We start from the raw sequence: 22906 nt of genomic DNA on the forward strand, positions 1-22906 counted from the left end.
AAAACCAACCAAACAAAAAGAATCAAAAACAACCCTCCCCTACCACAACAAAACAAACAAAGGAAAAAGTACAAAATGCTTAGGGAAGCCCTCGGTCTCTGTCCCTTCGATCCTCGCTTCCCCCCCCCCCCCCCCCCGGAAACCTCCTCTACCAATCTCTTACATTCGCTGCTGCGTTAGACATAGGTTTTGAAGAAATAAAATAACGAAGTCATATGTGCTCAGTTTTCCAGCGAGTGGTTCATTCTTTTTTTTTTTACAATTTAAAGGACTCCATGTTTAAAGGAGATTGGCCTTTGCCTGTAGTATAGGCTGTTTCCCAGTCTGTGAGTTTTACCCGGACTGTGCTGCTCACTTGACGAGTTGTTCCCCACGGTGTCACTGTGATCTCATTTCTTCATGGACAGCCTGAATTTGAGACGGTTACACAGAGATTACAAGGCTGTTCGGCTCTGCTTCCTGGAGCCTGGGGTTAAAGGCACGTGCCTCCATGCCCAATTTGTTGTGTTTCTAAGAGACGAGGTTTTGTTGTGTTGCCCAAACTGATCTCAGTCTCCTGGTCTCAAGGGATCCTCCCATCTTTGGTATACAACACAAGACACAGGTAAGGTGGTGGAATTTTTCTTTTTAAATAAATGTTCTTTCCGAAATATATGATCAGAAAGCAAGCAGTTCATCAGATTTTCACCACGTGGACCTGTTCACTGGCCCTCCAAAGCTCAATGGCAGTCCCATTTGCCCACCATAGCTATTTCATTGCTTAACTGTGCCTGTCCTGGGTCTTCACTGTGAACTTGCTTGAGTCGAGAATCACCTAGGAGACACACCTCTGGACACATCAGGTCAGTGAGGGTGTTTCCAGAGAGCTTTAACGGAGACCAGAAGACCCAATCCAAATGTGGGCAGCGGTACCTGATGGTCTGGCATCCTGGATTGTGTCAGAAGAGGAAAGGTAAGAAGTAAACCTCTCTGTCTGCCTCCTCACCGACACAATGTGACCAGCTGCCTCCCACTCCTGCCCTCTCAACTGGAGCCCTCTGCTGCCACCTTCCTGACCAGAGTGAGAAAGTGCCTACCTCAACCCAAAAGAAAGGTTTCCTTCTGAAGTTGCCTTTGTCAGATCCTTTGACAGAGAAGTAGGAAACTTAACTGCCACAAGCAGCAGTGGCCCTTGCCGCCAGCCCCTCCTGTTGACCATACTCAGCGGCAAGTGCAGCTTTTCATAGCCACGTGGACATGGCATAGTCTACTCAGCCATCCCCCTGCTGCTGAACATTCCTTGCTTTCTGTTCCTGTCTATGATGGGTAACATCATGTTGTGAACACTCCAGTACAAATCTCAGGGTGACACATGCCCTCATTTTTCCTGAGTAAATGCCCAAGGGTCAAGGGAAGAATATTTTACCCTTAAGAGACACTGGCCAATCATCTCACAAAGTTCTCATGTTTAAAGAATGATGCCATTTTTATAAAGAACACAGGAAAAAAAATCTATGGTATTACATTTGATTTTTAGATTAGCTCGACTAGCTCGTCAAACTAGCAGCTATGTGGTCAGGGGTTGGGAGTGGAGTACACTGGAGTGCTGGCATTTCTGTTTTTTTTATCTGATATATATTGCATAAGAAGCCATTGTGCTAATACACTTACCATGTGCTTGAATTACAGCTGCGTAATTATTTCTGAGGTGCTTTAGACTACTGGAGATTGGACCCAATGAGCCTTCCAAGCAATGTCCAACATCCCTCTTGGAAATACTTGAGAGCAAAGATTCAAGTCACATGTCCTCAAATCCTCAGCAGCCACCACCCTTTGGGTGTGGCTCTTGCTCTTGGTCGTCCTGGAACAGCTTGCCATCTTTGGTTTGTTCTCTCCCTGTCTCGCCTCTAGTAGAGATGGTTTTCTGCACTTCTACTCAGTAACAGGGTACAAGAACCAAGTGCCACCTGCCATATGCCAACTCTGTGCTGGTCCCTGTGAGTGAGCTGCCTGTCCTGTGAGGCATCATGTGAGGAGCTGTGAGGGGCGGGAAGGGACACACATGACTTCAGCAGACAGTATGAGGCAAGCATCGGGGTGATTTAGACTTCCTGGCCACATGCCCACAGATGGTGTCTGAGACACTAGCATTTAATATTTGAATTCTCTACATTCTAGCCTAGACACTTTGGTTGCAAGAAGAAAATTGACTCCAGTCGTATCCTGGAATGAAGTTTATTGGAGGAAAATGTTGGACAGGCTCCCAGAGAAAATAAGATCTTCTTCAGGCACAAAAAGAAATGGGGACTGAGGATCAGAAGTTCAAGGTCATCCATTCCCAGCTACATAATGAGATCGAAGTCAGCCTGAGCTACATGGGACCTGATCTAGGGGGATGGGGAAGGGAAGGGAAGGGAAGGGAAGGGAAGGGAAGGGAGGAAGGAAGAAAGGGAAGGAAGAAAGAAGGGAAGAGAAGGAAGAAAGTAGGCCTAAAATGAGCAGGGGCACAGCCTTGGCTACACAGTTATTCCTTTTCCAATTCATTCCCAACCTTCTACCTCCTCTTCCAGCCCCACTATTCTCCAGGTTCTCAACCCCAGGCCCTTTGTTTCTTTTGCCATCTACTAGCAACCTACAGCAGGAGTCTCCAGAGCACTGCAGACCTGGCTTCTCTCCATCCCTGCCCTCCCAGGAGCCCGTCATTGCTTCTTGGCGATGCTCTTGTTTTGACAGACACTGGGGCTTGGGTGTTCAGGAAATGTGCACTTTGTTGTGTACCCAGAGCAAGGATGCTGATAGCATCCCTATCTGCTCTTTGCTCTTTCAAGAGCTGATTCAGCTGTGGGGTAGCAGGGAATAGGATGACCAGACCCTGCACAAAGACGTCTGCCTGGCATGCCCTTACCCTGATGGATGATGCTTTGAATGAGAATGGCTCCCATAAACCCTTATGTTTGAATGTTTGTCCCCAGTTAATGAACAGTTTGGGAAGGTGTGGCCTTGTTGGAGGAGACTCTGGGAGTAGACTTTGAGGTTGAGCTTTGAGGTTTCCAAAGGCCACACAAGGTCGGTCTGTCTGTCTGTCTGTCTGTCTGTCTGTCTGTCTGTCTGTCTGTCTCTATCTATCTATCTATCTATCTATCTATCTATCTATCTATCTATCATCTATCTACCTACTATATCTATTTGTCTATCTCCCTCTCCTCCTCTCCCTCCCCCCACTTCCTGCTCCCTACCATGATGATCATGGACTAACACTCTAAAACTGTAAGCAAATCCCCAGATAAATGCTTTCTTTTAAAAGATTTAACTTGGTCATAGTGTCTCCTCCTCGCAGCAAAAGAACGATAAGTAAGACATCTAGGAACCACAAAATTTTGGCTTCCTCAGTTTAAAATGTAAGGGAGAGTGTACCTTTCAGGAAACTATGAAACAGAATGTCCCAGGACACCAATTCAGACCCTAGCCTGATAATGCTACTCTCTTCAACATCAAAATTCCTGGGGCTGAGTCCACAGTTGGGATCTTTCAGAAAGACAGGATCCAAGTGTAGCCAAGACTCAGAATAAAAAACTATATTTCCCAGTCTCCCTTGTTGTACAGTGTGTTTACGTGACCAATTTCTAGCTGATGAGAAGTGGGTGGGGTGCAATTGTATACAGTCCATGGACCATGGGGATGGGCATGCTTCCCCTTCTCTCTTCCTTTTCACTGTAGGGTCCATGGCCACTGCAGTCAGCTCAGCTTCATAATCAAAGGCAACACTTGGGGTATGGAGAAAAGTAACCAGCATAACCAGACCAGGAGAGAAAACCAAGACTCTGTCGTGCTGTGGTCACTGTATTGAGTCTCTGTTAGAGCAGCCTGACTTATATCTTGGCTGGTACAGACGGTCTCAGAAAGTCCACGAGGACATGGATGCTGCTCTAACCCACCAAGAAAGTCCCAAAGTGAGCCTTGAAGAGAAAGGCGAAGGGATACAAAGGAAAACCACACAGAGAGACATGGGCAACATGGCTGAGTCAGTCTCAGAGCCCTGCAGGCAGCAGATTGACCTCCATCCCCAAACCTCCCTTCATCCATTTTTTCTTAGGAACAAGAGGCTTGGAGGGCAAGTCAGGCAGGTCAGGAAAGCCAGATGTCTCTGTGCTGCTTATACAGAGGTAGGCAGGACCTTGTTCACAGCACCTGAGCTGTCAGACAGCAGCAACCGTCTCCTCCTGAGGGCAGGTAAGCCATCATAAGCTCTGGGATGTTATGTGAGATGAGGTTCCATTTACGACTGCATCAAGAGCTAGGAACTTCCCGTTAAAGAAAACATGGATCACAGAAGGTCCCACACTGACTTATGGTCCTAGGAAGGGGTCGTCTGCAGGAGAGGATACATTAGGGAGGGAAAATGACCTTTCACTCCTGGCTCGGTGACAGGATCCAGACAAGCTCAGACTAGATGAAGAAAGACTTCAAAGTGGAAGGGCGGGGGCCCAGAAAAGCTGTCCCCGGGTCACGCACCCATTACTACTCTGAGCCTTAGTCAGAATTGCTCTCCCTAGTCCCCAAGGACATCTGGGCTCCTGTACTCCTCTCTGGCCACCCCTGACCCCAGCGCTGTCCTTTAAGTGGAAATACTGTCTAGTGTCAGTTGGGCATTGTTATACCTCCATGCACTCAAACGTGCTGAATGGATACCTGGATATTATCTTTCTGAGTGGTCATCTCTGCTGAATTCTCATTCACATTCAGTTTGCTAGAATTCTTCTTTCTGCACAGGCAAGAGCAGACTCCATGAGAGACCCTTCCCTACTGCTTGCCGCCCTCCCTGGCTGTATAGAGCAGGAGAGCTCTGCACAGTGTGAGGCACTTGTTGCCCGACCCCAGCTCTTTCTTCAGCGTGAGTAGATGCAAGCAAACTGTGGAGGTGATTCAGAAGGGGAACCCACAAATTGGGAGAGGGCAGAGTAGGAAATGTGAAGCCTGTGGACTCTGTAGGGGAGAGCTTTCCTCAGAGGTTTTGGGGGACGAAGGAGGGAATGAGATGAACAGAATAATGCATTTCTGTTCCCCACACAGCTCCAGACTCACCTCCAGCTGTAACAGGCCCCTAGGCCCAGCAGCAGGCCCAGGAAGCCTGCCAGAAATCCCAGGACCCAGAGCAGCCTCTGGAACAGCTGCAGCTGCTGCAGGGCTGTAACGGGAAAGAGATGCTGTCTGGGCTTCAGGTCCTCAACATTCCCTCCCAGGGTGACCCAACCCAGATCACTTTGATTTTAACTTTCACTTCATCCCCAAAGCCCTGTGCAAGTGATCCACTTGGACTCCTCAGACAAGCTGTCTGGCGGCAGAAGGAATCTGGGAAGGAAGTCTTAGGACACGAGAATCTTTGTGCAGAGAGGTTCCAGCAGGTAGAGTTACTATTCCCCTCACCTCTGGTCCCAAAGTAGGCTGAGGCTGAGGCAGAGCCCAGAGCGTTGGAGGCTGTGCACACATACTCCCCTTGATTGTTAGGTCCGAGCTCCTCTATGTCCAGTCTCAAGGCATTGGGAGGAGCAGTGACTCGGATGTGGGGCTGGGTGGGAGCGCTGTGCGGTTGGTTAGAAGCTACTAGTTGACTGCCCAGCTGGAGGGTGAGACTGGCCAGGGGCTCACTGTCCACTCGACAGTCGAGGATGCCCTGATGGCCACCCTGAGGTTCCACAAACACTGTGAGAGTGGGAGTCTTGGGAGGATCTGTGGGGAGAAAGAGTGCGCTGACTGTAGAAATCCACTACAAATCCCTCCCTCTGCTGTGGCTCTGCTGCACTTCCGTGACAGTGGAGCCCATTCCCTCACTCCTGAGGCAAAGGCGACGTTGAGGAGCATGGTGAGATGCCTTAGTAAAGTGGTTGCCGCGAAAACATGAGTGGGATCTGCGTTTGAGCTCCAGCACTCATGTGAAAAATCTATATTAATACCATCACCAGGGAGGCAGAGACAGGAGGCTCCCTGGAGCTCTGTGGACATCCAATCTTCCTGAATTGGTTCAGCGAGAGATCGGGCACACAAAGATAAAGATGGTGACCTCTGGCCTCCATGCATATGCACGAATATGTACAAGCATAGACCCAGCACACACACACACACACACACACACATGCAGCGTACGCATACACATTTTCTTAAAGCAGCATGGTGGGACTTTAGAACTGGATCTCAAGATGTGTTGCAGCTTCTCTTCTGGAATGAACACGGAAAACCCAGGCCAGCCTGCTGGCCATGTATGTATGGCCTATCTGCAGCTGCCAGGTGAGGCTGTCTTAGACAGTTCAATCTCAGCAGAGCCATTGGACAGCTGCCGTCAAGAGACCAGAAGAACTGCCCAGCTGAGCCCTGTCCAGATTTCTAACCCACAGAATTGTGAATTTGGGATAACATGTTACCAAGCAGTAACTGAATGACACAGCTTGGGCACAAAAGAATAGAGTGGGAAAACCAGGGCTAAGGACGGCCACTATGCACTCAGTCTGCTTTCTCTTCTGTATCCATCCCAAGATAAGAGGACTGTATCCTTCCTTTCAAAGATGGGGGACAGAAGCCTAGATATACAACCATGTACAGCCAGCCAGTGGGAATGCTAGTGCTGAGCCCCTTACCTATGGAGCCCTTTTGTGCAGAGAAAAGACCTCACACAGACCAGTGAGATGTTGAGACAGACGCAGGGCAGGGTGGGTTCATACTCACAGAGGACACGGAGCATGACGGGAGGTGAGGTAGTAACCCCAGTGGAGAGCTCAGCCCTGCAGTGGTACGACCCAGCCTGAGCCCGGACCACAGGGGTGAAGGAGAGTGTGGGCACAGGAGCTGAATGTAGGAGATGGCGATTCCAGAACCACGTGAAGGAAGAGTTGCCCACAGGCTGGGAGCCACCGGGGAGGTGGCAGCTCAGGTTTAGAGCTGTGCCCTCTGGCACATCCAAGCCTGGCTCAGCTGTCACATGTATATCTGTAGTACAAAGACGGGTAAACGGTCAGGGACCTGTGCACCGTGAGGTGATCTCAATCTATCTTGGGCTCAAGGCCCTCCACACTGGGACCATGTCTCTCTTCAGTCACAGAACGACATGACCACATCTGTGTACTGAGGTTTCCGCCACAGGGCTCTGCCTCCAGAATCCGAGGCCATTCAAAGCATAAGACTGTATCATGCCCTCAGACTGGGCTTCCCAAGGGAAGTCTGTCTTGCTCCTGCCCCGCTTTTCCAGTGAAGGGTTTGTGAGGTGAGGATATATCTCCTCCCACTCTTTCAATGAGGCACTAATACTCTTCCCTACTCCAGTGGTAGCCTGGATCGTCCCCTGAGGCTAGTCTATCTACCCTTTTCACTGAGAGCCATGCCTCCTTAAACAGATGAGAGTTCTCAGGGAAGTAGTTCATACTCCTTCTGGACAGCAGCCCCTCACATGGGATCCAGCCCCGCAGCACAAGAGCCCCAAACCCTAGCCCCTTCCTCACTCTGGTTCCCACTCACCAGTCTCCCTCAGAAGCTTGTGGGTGGTACTGATGGAGCCCAGTGTATTCCGGGCTGTGCAAACGTAAGTGTTGCCATCACCAAAAGTCGTGTCTTGCACCTGTAGTCGAAGAGCATTCCGGGCTGCCTGGACGTGGCTTATCCCGGGTGCTGAGCTGTGAAGCTCACGGCTGGCAGCTAGCACCTTGCTGTTTCGGGAGAGAACCAGCTCAGCAGGTGGTTCACTGTCCACGGTGCACTGAATCACGACCATGTGCCTGGTCCTGGAGTCTCGGAAGGAAGACAGGACAGCATCCCGGGGGGCATCTAGAGGTAGGGCAGGACACAGATAGGGGCCCTGCTGAGGCATGTACAGCTCACTGCCCATCTGCCCAATGTTGGTGAAGCTCAGTTTCCAGACAAGTGTCCCTTCCTAAAAGAATCAAGCCTGATCCAGAGTCTGTGGGAAGAGTCCCACAAGCAGGGTTCCGGGGCCATGCTTCTACCTACACTGCTAGCCCTCTTTCCCCCAGGTGCTCATTTCTGGACTCCCTGTGGCGCCATGCCCACTCTAACTGACTCCTGGAAGCATTCCATGCCACCCTCATCCTGGAAAGTCACGGCTCAGGAGCCCCTGCTCACAGAGAATTTGCAGGCTGGCAGGTCTGGAGCTCCGCGTGCCCTGAGTATCATGCACCTGGCAAAAGTAAGCGCCAGCATGAGCCTGTGTCGTCACTGGGAACTGGAGTGACGAAGCTGGTCCCTCCTGAAGCCAATGGCCATTGTGAAACCAGGCATAGAGTGCAGGTGAGAGGGCAGCAGGGTCCTCGCAGGTCACTGTGACAGGCTCCCCCTCGGGTACAGTAGCAGAGGGATTCATCCTCACTCGTACACCTGAACCGAGGAGTCCAGAGTCAGCTGGGCCCAGCTGGACATTACAGGCAGTTCCTTCCCCTGCAGCCTTGGTCTGTCCCTGCTTTACCTTCCAGCCGAAGCGCCAGGGATGTGTTGACCTTGCCCAGTGGGCTCTGGGCAGAGCAGCTGTAGAGCCCCTCATCACTGGGCTTCGGGTCCTGAAGCTCTAGGCGCAGGGTGTTGGGGACGGAAGCTTCAGTGGAGGAGGCTAGGAGCTGGCCACCGTGGCTGAGAGTTAGCTGGGCAGGTGGGCGACTATCCACAGTACACAGTACCAGGGCCAGCCGCCGGCCCTGGCTCTCCAGGAGGTAGGTCAGCTGCAGGCTTCGGGGAGCGTCTGTGGAGGTTCGGGAGGGATACGCAGAGAAGGCCAGTTTGCCAGTGGCAGGAGCGTTCCCTAATGTCCAGCCCATGGATAGCTGTTCCTTCACATGGTTCTGGGATTGCCACCCACTACATGCGGTTAAGGCCTTCTGCCTAAAAAGGACCGATCCCCATTTCCCTACCTCTTAAGGTCCCTTGTCCAGTGCTCTGCAACTGGCCGGTTGCTCTTAGTCTGCATACTAGGGGGCCTCCCATGCCCTGATCCCTATGAGTTTCTGTCCCTCTTTCCCACTGCCCACACCCAGCCAGACTCACAGAGGACATCCAGGGTCACAGGTCTGGAGAGATGGGGTGTGTGGCCAGGGAGCCCCACACCGCAGCGGTAGGAGGTAGCATCCGAAACTGTAACGCTGGGCAGGGAGATGGATCTGACACCAAGCAGTTGTTGGCCGCCCTTGTACCATGTGTAGCTGAGTGAGTCCTGGTGGGTGCTCCACGCCAAGCAGCTGAGGTTCACCTGCTGCCCCTCTTGCACAGTGGCATTGGGCCACACGGCCACACGCACAGCTGGGGGAAAGAGGAGGTCACAAGTGAGCGTCTCGGAGCTGGGTGCAGCAAGCCATTGTCTCAACTGTGGGCCAGTCAGCTCTGCTGCTGACACACTCCAGACTCCAGGGAACATTCCTGCTAAAGGAATTCGCAGAATGAACCTGGGGGATCCTTGGCAGAACAATTCAGAGCCCAGACAGTCCTGAGCCCTTCCCTGGCTCTGGCTAAAGGCAAATAGGTGAAAAGGTCTCCCTACGTGCACGACAGTGGCGTCTCTTGTAAGACACCCTTTCTAGTTAGCTTTATGCACCGGGCACCCAGCGTTCTTTTTGGTTTGGTTGTTTTGGTTTGGTTTTCGGTTTTTTTGAGACAGGGTTTCTCTGTGTAACAGCCCTGGCTGTCTGAAACTTGCTTTGTGTGGACCAAGCTGGCCTCAAACTCACAGAGACCCACCTGCCTCTGCCTCCTGAGTGCTGGGATTAAAAGTGTGCACCACCGTGCCCAGCTAGGGCACCCAGTTTTTAAATGAGGCCTTTCATGCAATCCAAGTCCAGAACCCACATCCCTAATTAGCATGGGGCTGGGGCTTGTTCTCATGCTCCTAGGCTTCTAGAACCTTCTGCACTGCCTCTTCCACACTGACCCTGGGCATCGAAGTCAGCTGTAGCAGATGCCTGGCCCAGTGTGTTGGTGGCTTCACATGTGTAGGTCCCACCATCCTCCAGCTCTGTGAATTGGATCTCCAGGCGCAACTCATTGGAGCTCACAGCCACATGCAGCCGGGGATTACTGCTTGCCAATTCCTCCGGGCCTTGTAGGGTAGAGGCCACGAGGCGATTCTGGTGGAACAGTCGCAGCAGAGCTGGAGGGTCACTTTGTGCACTGCACACCAGGTGGCCGTATCGCCCAGGGCCCGTGCTCAGCAGGGCGCTGAGTGTCACGTGACGTGGGGTATCTACATCAGATGAGGAGTGGTCAGGGTGGAACCGCGGCATCCCTCATACAGGGCTTTGCTGTGGAACACCGCCCTCCCTGCCCCAGTGAGAAACACCCTTACAGGACACATGGAGGCTGACAGGGGCAGCCAGGCTGGCTGCAGCTGTGTCTGGAGCCTGAGCTTGGCAATGGTAGGCACCAGCTTGCCTCAGACTTATGGCTGCAATGCGCAATATAGATGAGGTTGACTCCTGGAGGGGGCGGCCATCCTGAAACCAGCGGTATGAGGTTCCCTCAGGCACCCCTGTGGGCACCTGGCAGCTCAGGACCACAGCCTGGCCCTCTCGGAGCTCAGGTGATGGCGAAACCTGGACCCAGGCTCCTACAAGGAGAAACAGGGTAAGTGAGGGCTTACCACCATCCCTCCGTTGTCTGGCACTTTGTGTGTCTCCAGGAGGATGTGGAGGCCCAGTCCTGTGACTACAGCTGTTGAGGACTCCCTCAGTTCCGGGTCTTTGTCTTTTCTGCTCCTTTTGGCCTGAATCTGCCTTGTCCTGGCCCTTGCTCCTTACCGCCTGGCATATGGGTTTCTGGTTTTGGTTGGTTGGTCTGTTGGTTTGATTTTTGAGACAGAGTCTTACTCTGTGGCACCTGGCTGGCTTAGAACTCACTACGTAGCTCAGGCTGGCCTTGAATTTATAAGGGTCTCGTGCTTCAGCCTCCTAAGCGCTGTCACCCGTGGCAGGTGAGCCTCAACAGATCAGAGCTTATGTGCTCTACAACCAGGACCAAGCACAGCACCCACATGTGTTAGCCCTAAGACATGATGGTTTGACCACAAATGCACTGTCCCAGGAGGGCTAGCTCACTCTAAGGGCCACTGATCCGACAGTAAACTGGACTCAGAACGCGTAGCCTAGGGCTTGAGTGGAAGGTTGACAACGGCTATAGCCTGCTCTGCCCAAACCCTTCCCCCAGGATGGAGGCCATAACAGCCTAGAGAACAGAGAGTGAGCAGAGAGGAATCAGGGGTCAGGCGGTGAGGAGGAGAGGCAGCTTGAGCAGAAACCAGGGCCAGAACTAAACTCAAATCTCTCTGCCTAAGAAATGGATGTAATGGGGTTGGGGATTTAGCTCAGTGGTAGAGCGCTTGCCTAGCAAGTGCAAGGCCCTGGGTTCGGTCCCCAGCTCCGAAAAAAAGAAAAAAGAAAGAAAAAAAATGGATGTAATAAATTAGGAAAACAAGCAGAACCAAAGAAAATGTCCCCAAATTGTTACTGCTGGACATTATGAGAGAAGCGTGTGTGTCTCTTTGGCCTTCACCTTACAGATATTAGCTTTCCTTTTTCTGGTGTATTTTCCTAGATAGATTGTTTTGTTTTGACATATATACCCCAGGCTGACTTTGAACTTGCTATCTCCCTGACTCTTCCTGAAATGCTTGGCTTATGGTGCGTGCCACTGTGAATCCTTGTTCTAGGAAACTTCATATAAAGAAAAATATATATGATGAATATATTATTTGTAAGTATACATATATATATATATATATATATATATATATATACACACACACACATTTGTGTTTAACATGCATGTACTGGATTTTGTATGAGAATGTTTGAAGCAAAATTATATTACAAAATAAATTGTGTTAGAAAATTGTCCAGCCAGCTTGGCATGGTAGCTCACATCTGTAATCTTAGCCCTAAGGTGGCTGAGTCAGGACTCAGAGACTGGCATGGGTGCATAGTAATTTCAGGGGTACCCTGCCCCAAAAGAACAGGGAAGGAGAGAGGAGGGAGGATGCCAGCTGAAAGACGCAAAGCCTCCTGCTCAGTTGCTTCTGCTTCCTATGGCCGCTGCAGTTGGTGGAAGCATGGGAAGGCTGCAAAGTACATCCCAATCCAAGCATCTACATGACACTCACAGTCCACGGTGTCTGACCAGAGCAGTTCTAGATCTCAGGATATCCCCTAGTGTCAGAGGACTGACACTTACCTCTGACCTGGAAGAAGAGTGAACTGTTGGCTGATCCAAGAACATTTGTGGCTTCACAGTGGTAGTTTCCAGAGTCTTCAAGGCCTAGTTCCCGGACCTCTAGCTGCAGGGAGTTGGCTGTGGCCTTGGCCTGGATTCTACCATGGGATAGACGCTGGGGTTCCAAGCTGGTGGCCAGGAGGCGCTCCCCACGGAATAGAGACAGGTGAGCCAGGGGATAGCTGTCCACAGTGCAGATGAACACAGCCATGTGGCCCTGACCCACATCCAGGAGGGCTGACAGCTTTGGAGGGTCTGGGGCATCTGCATGAACCAGAGTGGGGGCAGCTACTCAGGCCACTCTAGCCAATCTCAGTACATCCTAGCTCTCATCCTGTGTCCCCCCTCCTCTTGCACACACTCCATAGGCCCAGCTGGTCATGGGAGACTGGCACTTGTCCCCCCAGGACTCAACCCCAACCCTGTGGCCCCAGGTCCCTCCACCTATCAGGCCCCTCCATCCTCCTGGCCAACTAACACGCGCGCGCACACACACACACACACACACACACACACACACACACACACGCACGCACGCACACTGATCCCTCTACCCTCTAAGCTGTGATACCCTTAGCCATCACCTACACTGCACACTTAGGACCACAGGAGCCGAGAGCTGGGCCCCATCGTCAGTGAGGAGGCGGCAGGCATAGACGGCAGCATCAGTCCTGGCCAGAGGCTGCAGCCTCACAGTCTCCAGTGGTCCCTGGGTCCACAGCACTCCATTCCGGAACCAAGAAAAGTTGGCAGGGCTGACGGCAACCTCCTGGGTCACGTTACAAGTTAGGCTGGCTTCTGTGCCTTCAAGCAGTGTATCTGACGGTGTGATGACCACGACAGTAGCTGGAGGATAGGCAGCAGGGGCTCACTGGAGACAGGCCTCACCCTGGTTAGCCACCCCATACCCACCCTGGCCCAGGTTCCAGTTTCCAACTTTGAGCAGGGAAGGATGGAGAGGAAAACCAATAAGACGTGGGGACATCGAGGGACACAGAAAAGTGATGGATGGCAAGGCAGCCCCGGTACTTTCTCAGAGGTGAGCCTTGGAAGTCCCAGGATGGCCCTTCTCCCTTGATGTGGAGGGAAGAGCATTGAGGCTCCCTCTGCTTCCTCCCATTGTGGCCAGAGGTCAATTTGCTCAAAGCAGGGGTAGCCTGAGCTCATGCTCCACTTCCTTCAGTCCCTCTGCTACTCCTTACCCTTAGCATTGAAAGAGGCTGAGACAGAGGAGTTGCCCAGTGTGTTGCTAGCCTCACACAGGTACATGCCCTCATCCTCTAGTACCGGCTTCTGGATCTCCACCTGCAGTGAGTTGGAGGCTCTGCTGACTTTCATGCGCCGAGAGCAGCTCCCACACATTGATGGCAGAGAAGTGGCCACAACATGACCTTTGTGGAGAAGCTGTAGCTGGGCTGGGGGATCACTGTCTACTTGGCACAAGAGGATGCCACGCCGTCCATCCCCGTCTCCAGAGGTATCCAAATCCAGCCTGGCAGTGAATGTGAGCTTTCTTGGGGGATCTATGGGAAGCAAGAGCATTCGGAACTCATCTTGTGCCTATTGATAGAGCACCAGGTCCACTTCAGCCTGGCTGGGCTCCGAGAAGCACACCGGGCATCCACAAACAGCCGTGTAGGACAGGCACAGCACAAGGTACCCATTCATCTTCACTCCTCATCCTAACTGTGCCCTACTGTTGAACAGTCTCTCCAGACGGGGAGCCATCTTCCAGCTGGGATCAAGGTGGTGTATGAGCTGTCAGTCACCTTGCGTGTCCCATACACCTCTAAAACAGAACAGCCTCAGAGAAGTCCCCAAGACTGATGCTGGCTTATGCAGTGCCTCAAAGTTTAGTCCACCATTATTGCCCGGCTCAGATCCTGGCACACAGGTAACACTTACAATGACCACGCTAGTTGTGTTATTTTGGCAACTTTGATGGTTATTACTGTGAAGGATCTAGAGTCACCTAAGAGATGAAGCTTTGGGCATATCTGTGGAGCTTCTAGATTGGATTAATTGAGATAGAATGACCCACCCTGAAGGTGGGTGGCAACATTCCCTGGGCCAGGATCCTAAACTGAATTAAGAGGAGAAAGTGGCCAGGTAAGGTGGCTCATGCCTTTCATCCCAGCACTCGGGAGGCAGGGGCAGGAAGATCTCTGTGAGTTCACTTGGTCTGCAGAGCTTAGTTCCAGGAGAGCCAAAGGAACCCTGTCCAAGAAAGGAAGGAAGGGAGGGAGGGAGAGGGAGGGAGGGAGGGAGGGAGGGAGGAAGGAAGGAAGGAAGGAAGGAAGGAAGAAAGAAAGAAAGAAGGAAAGAAAGAAAGGAGAGAGAAAGGAGAGGAGAGAGAGGAGAGAGAGGAGAGAGAGAGAGAGCGAGAGAGAGAGAGAGACCATAAGCTGAGCACCAGATTTCATCCATCTCTGATTCCCGACTGCAGACCGGCTGCCCTCCACTCTTATGGCCTTGATGGACTGCACTCTCCAATAAGCCCTTTTCCTCACTTTTTTTTTTTTCTGTCACAGCAACAAGAGAAGTCACTAAATAGGTCTAGGATTGAATCCAGGGTCTTACACATATACTAGGCAAGTACTTAAAGAATGATTCCTTTCTAGAGATTTCTCAAAACACATGGAAAGGACAGCTCGCAGCTCAGCCCCCAACAATCCCACGTGGGCACTAGAAACCCCCTGAACACAGTGTGACCCTGTGGGCTCATCAGTCCCCAGGGCTCATCTGGAACATTACCCTTAGAGGACACAGAGGAGCTCGTCACCCTGTGGAGCACATGCACACATTGTGAAGTGTGATATCTGGGGGCAGGACAAGCTGGGGTCTAGAGCCATGATACAAGTTAGGGGCAATGGCCGGGGTCTAGAGTGCAGGACTTAAGAGATAAGGCTTCACTCCCCTGACTTCTGACCACTCTCTGATGTTGACCCAGGGTCAGAATATGGAAGGGGGTGGCTGGTGGTCCTCATGGGACGATCCTACACAGTGGGCAGTCGCTAGTAGCCAAGGCCAACTCACAGAACACAGTGAGGACGGTAGGCAGGGAGGGGCCGCTGGTGTGGGGGCCAGCCCGGGCTCTACAGTAGTATGAGCCCGAATCAGTGCTGGACGCCGCAGGAAGCAGGAAGTTGCTGCTGGACCCCTCCAGAAGCAGAGCTCCGTTAAGGTACCAGGAGAAGCGAGTGTCAGGTGCTGGGTTCAGGCCACTCCTGCAGCTCAGAGTCACCGCCTGTCCTTCCACGACCTCTTTTGAAGGGCTGATGAGGAGTCGGGCAACTGGAGGAGGACAGAGAACAGACTTGTGCTGTGGTTAGGCTGTGAGGGCCCTGGCCCTCTGTGCCCCCTGCTACAGGAAGCTCTCTAGATTGCGCCTCTCTTTACAAGCCTGTTGGAGCTTTGTGGTAGATAAGGAGGATTTAGCCTTGAATGACCATTCAGATGTAGTGAAACCCAGATTACACCAAGCCAGGCTTATGTCAGAAACCTGGCTAGAGGCCTGGGGATGTAGCTCAGTTGATAGAGTGCTCGCCTACGATGAGTGAAGGGTACGGTTTAGTCCCCAGCATTGGGGAAACTAGACATGGTGGAAACAAAACAAAAACCAGCTGTGTGCACCAACAACGAGAGGATCCTGTTTCTCTCTTTTGTCTCCCACATCTAATGCCTACCAAAGACCCTGCCCCCAAAACTTAAGAAATAAAAGATAAATGGATGCCTGTAAAGGACCCCCAAGTACAGAGTCAGAGATGTGGGAGAGAAATAATTTGATGCACTACATTTCCTTTTGCCTTCTCTTCTAGAACTCTCTGAGGTTGGAGTGACTACATAACCCAGGTCTTCCATGAGACCTAACCAGAGTTTGGTCCTTCAGTTGAGTCCTTAGGATTGCTAGGACAAAGAGGCTTCCTCCTTGAACTACCCCCACCAGTGTGCCCTGCAGCACATGCCCATGTTACCATTTGCATGGAAGTCTAGGCTGGACATTGATTTTCCAAGGGAGTTGGTGGCTGAGCATGTGTACTCCCCGCTGTCCGCTGGCTGCAAGTCTCGGATTTCTAGGCGCACGGAGTTGGGGGCAGAGGAAATGCTGAATCGGGGGTTGAAGTCATTTTCTCCAGAGCTGGAGGCCAATGTGAGACCTCCGTGTGACAGTACCACAGTAGCCAGGGGCTCGCTGATCACAGAGCAATGGAAGATGCCCACAAGTCCAGCCTGTGTCTCCAAGAAGGTGGTCAGGTCTGGAGTAAGAGGTGGATCTGTGTGGGAACCAGAGGAGTCTTGTCATCCTCAGAAATGCCACTTCCTGTTTCCTCTGCTGTAACCTATGCATTCTTTTTGCCCCACAGTGCCCTAGAACATGATGATCTCAGACCCTCCTCAGAACTTACCGAATGAATATACACTACCCTCTGGATGGGCAAATCTCTGTTAACCAAGCTAGCTCTCATGCCCACACTGAACATGGAGGTCAGGGCTCCAAATTAGGGTGTCACTTTGTAACTAGACTGGTCCCAAATCAGTAATCCTTCTGCCTCAGTCTCCTCAGTGCTGGATTATGGCTGTGTATTACAGTGCTGGCACCTCATTCTAAAGATGAGAAACTCGGGACAGTCCAGGCAGAAGGCAACGGTTTCGCCAAGTGAGCAAACACTCTTAGCAGCACAGGACACGTTGACCCCTGAGCCCTGCTGATGACACGCCCCAAGGGTCCACGTGGCAGAGACACACCTGTGCCCTTCCCAACTAAGTGCATCCCCTCCAAGAAGAATACGGAAAGATTAAGGGACTGCCCGAAAAGTCTGGAATCAGTATACACTTCCTGGTGTGATCCCTGTGTGAGGACTGATTTATTCAGGGCGGTCTTGGGAATGCACACTGAGACGGTGAGGCATAAAGGATCTACACTTGCAACTCTAGGCATAGCCATGTGGACGATCATCCACTTACAACCACTCTACGTGTGGCTTTCCACCTCCATGGTGTGAAGGTCACACACAGTCAGTATAAGCCGTTCTTTGAACATTGACCTTTGCCTAAGCTAGCAAGTTACAGTAGGGCCTTCCTCTCGCTCTGGATGCTCAGCCATATACAGTGCCACGGGAGCCAGCCTAGGAGAGACACTGCTACTCTGGTGTATTGTGGTAGCAGCGGGCTTTGGATGCAGGCGTTCAGTGACTTCACAGGCTATACGGCACTTAATCGCAAAGCAGGCATTTATTAGCTGGCTTGACCCAAACGTAGCTAAACGTGAGGCTGATACATTCATGTTTAAGGCTTACTGAACTAAACTCCTGAGTTCAGTACCTGGACTGTAGCAGATGTCTTTTCAATTTTGATTCTTTGTGCACCTGTGTGTGAGTGTGTGAGTATGTGAGTATGTGAGAGAGAGAGAGAGAGAGAGAGAGAGAGAGAGAGAGTGTGTGTGTGTGTGTGTGTGTGAGAGAGAGAGAGAGAGAGAGAGAGAGAGAGAGAGAGAGAGAGAGAGAGAGAATCCTACTCTATAACCTTGGTAGCTCAGAACCTACAGAACCTACAGATATCCACCAGCCTCTGACTCCTGAGGGCTGGGGTTAAGAGTGTAAGAAAATTTCACCGAGCTGCAGGTCCATTATAACTCTAAATGCAGCAGTAGGGAGCTATCTATGTAAGTACCACACGCGCATGTCCACAGAATGAGTAATGACATATGTATGTGCACAAGTATGTGTAGGGAATGAACAACACAGCTCATGTACACAGGATCCAGTGTCAGCAACATGATGTCAACAGTTGGAACAAAATAAGGTGGAACTTATTTCTGAGTAAAACACTTGTTAACGTCGGAGGAGACTGAACCTAGGAAGGTCAGCCTTGTGTATGGGTGCAGAGCTGACCATGCATTCAACCCCATCTGGCTGCATCGTCTACGTCTGAATCAAGGGTCTTTAGGCTGTTGTGCCAGGGCCCCTAACTGTCTTGCACCCACCCTTTGCCTCAACTCTGGTAGTCTCTGTTCCCCACATACTGGCCACTTACATCTGACCACCACACTCACTGGACCGGAGCGCTCACTGCCCTGGGTGTTCTGCACCTCACAGAAATAGAAGCCAGTATCAGCCCTGGTGACTGCAGGCAGGTGCAAGGTTGGGGCATGGGCGTCTTCCAGAAGAATGTTGTTCTTGTACCAGCTGTAGCGGAGCTCCTGGGGTGCCTCCTTGGGGGTGCTACAGAGGAGTGTCACTGTCTCATTTTCCAAGATGGGCCCTGCTGGGTTTATCTTGACTTCAGCCACTGCAAAAACAGCATAGGACACACCCTTAGAGTTCTAGATAACAGTCAGCTTCAATCTTTATGTATTATACTGAACCCCACCCCTACCCCGTAAAGCAGGTGCCTCCTGGAGTCGCCTGCCTCTTTTCCTCATACCATCCCCAGGGCCCTCCTGGTATACACCTCTGAGTACACATTATCATGGGTATGGAAGCTTCTAGTGCTTTCCTGACACAGGTCCCCTCAGCCTCATCCAGGACTCACTAAAAACGTGGAGGCTGAGTGGGGGTGATGCCAGAGAGCCCACATTATTTGTTGCTTGACAGGTGTAGACCCCAGAATCATTCCAGGTTGCTGAGGATAGCTGGAGCACATGCCCCTTGGCTGTGAGGTTCACTCCATCCTTGACCCAATCCACAGAACTGACGGCAGGATAGCTGCTATTCACCCGGCAGGTGAGCGTGACCAGGTTCCCTGGAAGGATGTTCCTTCCTGAGGAGCTAAGGAGGATCTCCACACCTTTGGGGGCATCTGCAAAGCATGATGGGACATCAGGTAAGGGGCACAAGGATGGCAGGGCATTTGGCATACTTTTTTTTTTAAAGATTTATTTATTATATATAAGTACACTGTAGCTGTCTTCAGCCACCATGTGGTTGCTGGGATTTGAACTCAGGACCTCTGGAAGAGCAGACAGTGCTCTTAACCACTGAGCCATCTCTCCAGCCTGGCATACTTCTTTCTAAGGAAGACCACCTAGAGAAAACCCCCAAACCCACCGTCTGTCATCTGTCCTTCCCTACTCCCATCTATTCCTGCTTCCCTCCTTTTCCCATGAGGCCCTGGGAATGTGGTACTTGGCCTATGTGTAGTTATCAATAGCTATTGATGTGTGGCTACCAATGGCCTATTGGTGGCTTTCTGTGTTAGAGTTGTCTGTGTTCTATGTGAGAATGACTGACACACAGTCATGAGTACTGTGCTTGCCTTAGTGGCTTACAATAGCTATTGGTAAGGGACTAGGCAGCCATTTCATGGCAGGGGGCAAAAGACAGAAGACATTAGCTCTCAGAAAAGTTAACCAGTTTAGAAGTAAGGGACTAACGACACCAAAACCCCCCACTCTGTTCCCCGGGTTTGCGTGTGTGGTCATGGGTATGGGGTACACACATTTGCATATGGAGGCCAGAGGTCAACTTTGGATGTTGACCCCACCCCCCCAGGTGTTGTCTACCCTGTCTCTTCAGGAAGAGTCTTTCAGTGACCTGGAACTTGCCAAATAGGTTAGGCTGTCTGGCCAGCAAGGCCCAAAGACCTGCGGGTCTCTGTCTCCTCAGCACCGCAGTTATAAGCATCAACTGTTTGAAGCTCAGCAGTCTCCATCTGCCCTACCGGAAGTGCCACAGGGACAAGGGGCTGTTCCTAGGGGCTAGCCAAGCTGGTTTTGGTCGGAGAGCCCTAGAGATGGTGCCCAGTGAGAAGGGTGTGATACACTCACGCTGCACTTGTAGATAAACCTCTTTCTGACTACTGTGCGTGGCCAATGACAGCTGGCAGCGCAGGGTCCGTCTGTGGTCCTGCCAGGATGGGGCCATATGTAGGGTCGTCTGGTGGTAGACGCCAGTGGGCTCGAGGCTCTGGAAGTTGGAGATGACGGAGCGGGTGGGGTCCTGGCCTTGCCAATGCAGGCTGACCTGCTTCTCCTGCAGGCACAGGTAGGGTGTGGAACAGTTGACGTTCACCTCCACACCTTCACGCAGCTCATGTGGGATGGTAATAGTGGGGGGACTGGGATCCTCTGAAAGCAAAGGCAGTGATGCTCAGGTCTCCCCCTCACCTCACTGTACTTCACGCTGCCCCCACAACCCCAACCAAAGGGCAAGAACTGGGAGAGCAGGAGGGGGTGGCTCAAGGAAAGGAGAATGTCACAGAGTGAAAAAAATGTTAGGTAAAGGTCAGAGCTGAAGGCCTGGGTAAAGTCCAGGTCAAAGGATAGAGCTGGAGGGAAGGTGGCAGCTGCCATCTGGGAATCCCTGACAGTGGTCAGTCCCCAGCCTCCTCACTTGTCACAGTGACTGTGGTGCCTCTGACATCAGACCAGCGGTTGCCATCACTGATCTCAAAGCGGAAGTTGTAGGTGCCTGAGTCTTCAAGCTTCAGGTCTTTGAGCAACAGGTTGCACACCTTGTGATCCATGTTCCCTGTCAGTTCAGCTCTGCCCCTGAAGCGCTCATCCACCAGCTTGGGGTCCCCTGAGTGGATTACCACCTGCCGTTTGCCCGAGTAGTCATAGTACCAGATGGCTGTGATGCCATTAGGCACTGATACATCAGCAGGGAAGCTGAAGATGCAGGGAATGAGCAGGCAAGATCCAGTCAAGCCCTGCACATCCTTGGGACTGGAGACACCCCACGTGGTCTGGCCTGGAGGAGGGTAGGAGGGCAACAGAGAAAAGGGTGATGCTGGGAATACTTTAGAGCCCTGACACCTGCCCAAGAAAGGATGCTCCAGTCAGGCTCCAAATCTGATCTAATTCCTCTCAGTGCCCCAGGGATGGGGTGTGCACAGCCACATCTGATCTAGGCATAGTGTGGGCTTCGGTGCTGAGTGCACAGAGGCCAGACCCTATGAGAGGCCCTAGAGCCGTGCAGCTTACCTGGTGTGAAGACCGAGGCCAGCAGGAGCAAGGAGAGCAGGGCACACATCCTGGTTCTCAGGTGGGTCAGGTGCCTGAGATGGCAGGATGGTAGGATGGGTTCCTGGAGCACTTCAGTGCCCGAGTCTACAGGGTTTACCTCACTGCTTTGTTGGCCAACCCAAAAGGAAGGCAGAGTTCCTAAGGACTTCTGTGACAGTCACCAGCAGGGAACCAGAAATGCTTGGAAATGCTCTCATTCGGTGGCATGCCCCAGAAAGTCTTCTGTGTCCCTTGGCTCCACCCCTTAAGGACACAGCCTCAAGGCTGGGCAGCAGTGCACGTCTCTCTTTTCCCTGCCACCTCCTGTTACTTAAACTGACAGAACCCGGAGTCCATGAGACCCTGTAACTTACTCCAGAGCATCCAGTAAGCACAGTGCATTTCTTTGAGATTTGTCTTCTGCCTTCGGCCTTTCCAGCTACAAGCTGGGCTGAATCTGACTGAACTTCCCAAAGTGCTGAGGCTGCCTTGCTTGTTGGTAGATAAAGTTCTCAACTTGGAAGCTCAGGGTGGTCTCAAATTCACAGAATCCTCCTTCAGCCTCCTGATAAGATGTTGGCTTTAAAGAGTCATTCCTCTCTCAAAAAAACTCCTCGTTGCCCCTGAGATTTTGAGAGACCTCCATTTCTTACCTCCTATGTTGTCCCCTTTCTCTCTGCTTCATAGACTCTAGGCTTCATAGACTCTAGGCTTCATAGACTCTAGACCAACTCTTGTCTGCTCACCAGCTCTCTAGTTACCTAGCTCTTCCCCCGCCATAAATGATCTTTGCTTGCAGAAATCTTACTCAGCCTTCAGGGTGATGCATAAATCTGTAACTTCCCCTCTGGGGTCAGTCCCTGTGGCTACAGCAGAGAAAGTTGTGCTTTCCTTCTTCTTGGCATACATGGGCATCCACCCATTTCTGAAGACCTAGGCTTGGGGACATGCTGTCCACTGCAGCGAAGAGTCCCAGACCCGTAGGGATCTCAGTGATTAAGACAAGAACGTGTGGTCCTTGGCATTCAGAGAATCAGGCTAGAGAGGTGGTAAGGAAACTTACGTGTGTCAGGTCACCACACACTCATACCCAAAAACCGTAAGTTAAATGTCTATTATATACCACACACAAGAAGCAAGCTCTGTGCCAAAGAGTGTCACAGCAGGAAGGAAGTCCACAGGCAGCAGACACAGGAAGCCAAGAAACACCTGGAAAACAACTTAGATGACAGTCTCCCTGGCTTTTGATCAGGCAACACTTTCCTGAATTAGAAGCCAAGCTCAGTGGTGTGTTTTGTGATTCTAGCATTCGGGGAGCTGAAGTGAGAGGATCCTGTGTTTGAGGCCCGTCTGGGCAAGGTACTAAGAAAAGACTTGGGAATCACTTATCGAAGATTAATAACCAGAACATGTAGAGAATTCTAGCAATGGCATCGCCTACTCAGAAATAAAACAACCAGGAAAGCGGGCAAAGGACTTGAATAGGCACTTCTCATTGAGGAAATGTTGAGTAATAAACCAACAAAAATACACCAGTAAGCCATGAGGAAAACACAAGTGAAAACCACAGTGAGGGCTGGGGAGGAGGCTCAGGGGGTAAGAACCACAGTACCTGCCCTGGGTGAGAGCCTCCTTACAGCCTCAGCAGCCCCAGAATGTAGCACTAGCACTGGTTGGAGCAGAGACAGGAGGACTGCTGGGGTTAGCTGGCAGGCCAGCTCAGCTGAAAGAGAGCCT

General features: G+C 51.6%; 1 protein-coding gene across 6 annotated transcripts; it reads right to left on the reverse strand.

The window, feature by feature from the left end:
• Positions 1 to 2198: 2198 nt before the first annotated feature.
• On the reverse strand, positions 2199 to 21994 carry Siglec1 (sialic acid binding Ig like lectin 1). 6 transcript variants are annotated; one of them, XM_017591747.3, is made up of 22 exons: positions 21149 to 21994; positions 20556 to 20915; positions 19991 to 20290; positions 18757 to 19023; positions 18259 to 18513; positions 16200 to 16499; positions 15262 to 15519; positions 13428 to 13748; positions 12814 to 13071; positions 12187 to 12489; positions 10307 to 10567; positions 9893 to 10204; positions 9016 to 9267; positions 8444 to 8713; positions 8104 to 8355; positions 7483 to 7788; positions 6697 to 6957; positions 5404 to 5706; positions 5062 to 5164; positions 4669 to 4741; positions 4365 to 4425; positions 2199 to 4273 (listed from the first exon to the last, which is right to left on the reverse strand). In XM_017591747.3, exons 1-21 carry the CDS (start codon positions 21195 to 21197, stop codon positions 4387 to 4389), a joined length of 5103 nt encoding a protein of 1700 aa, XP_017447236.1. In that variant the 5' UTR covers positions 21198 to 21994; the 3' UTR covers positions 2199 to 4273; positions 4365 to 4386. The 6 variants fall into 6 exon arrangements, with proteins under 6 accessions (XP_017447236.1, XP_006235086.1, XP_017447237.1 ...); XM_006235024.5 differs by lacking the exon at positions 4365 to 4425 and having other exon boundaries at positions 2199 to 4199; positions 21149 to 21993; XM_017591748.3 differs by lacking the exon at positions 4365 to 4425 and having other exon boundaries at positions 21149 to 21993.
• Between the last annotated feature and the right edge of the window lie 912 nt (positions 21995 to 22906).

This window comes from Rattus norvegicus, chromosome 3 (assembly GCF_036323735.1).
Source record: "Rattus norvegicus strain BN/NHsdMcwi chromosome 3, GRCr8, whole genome shotgun sequence".
NCBI classification, from domain to species: Eukaryota; Metazoa; Chordata; class Mammalia; order Rodentia; family Muridae; genus Rattus; species Rattus norvegicus.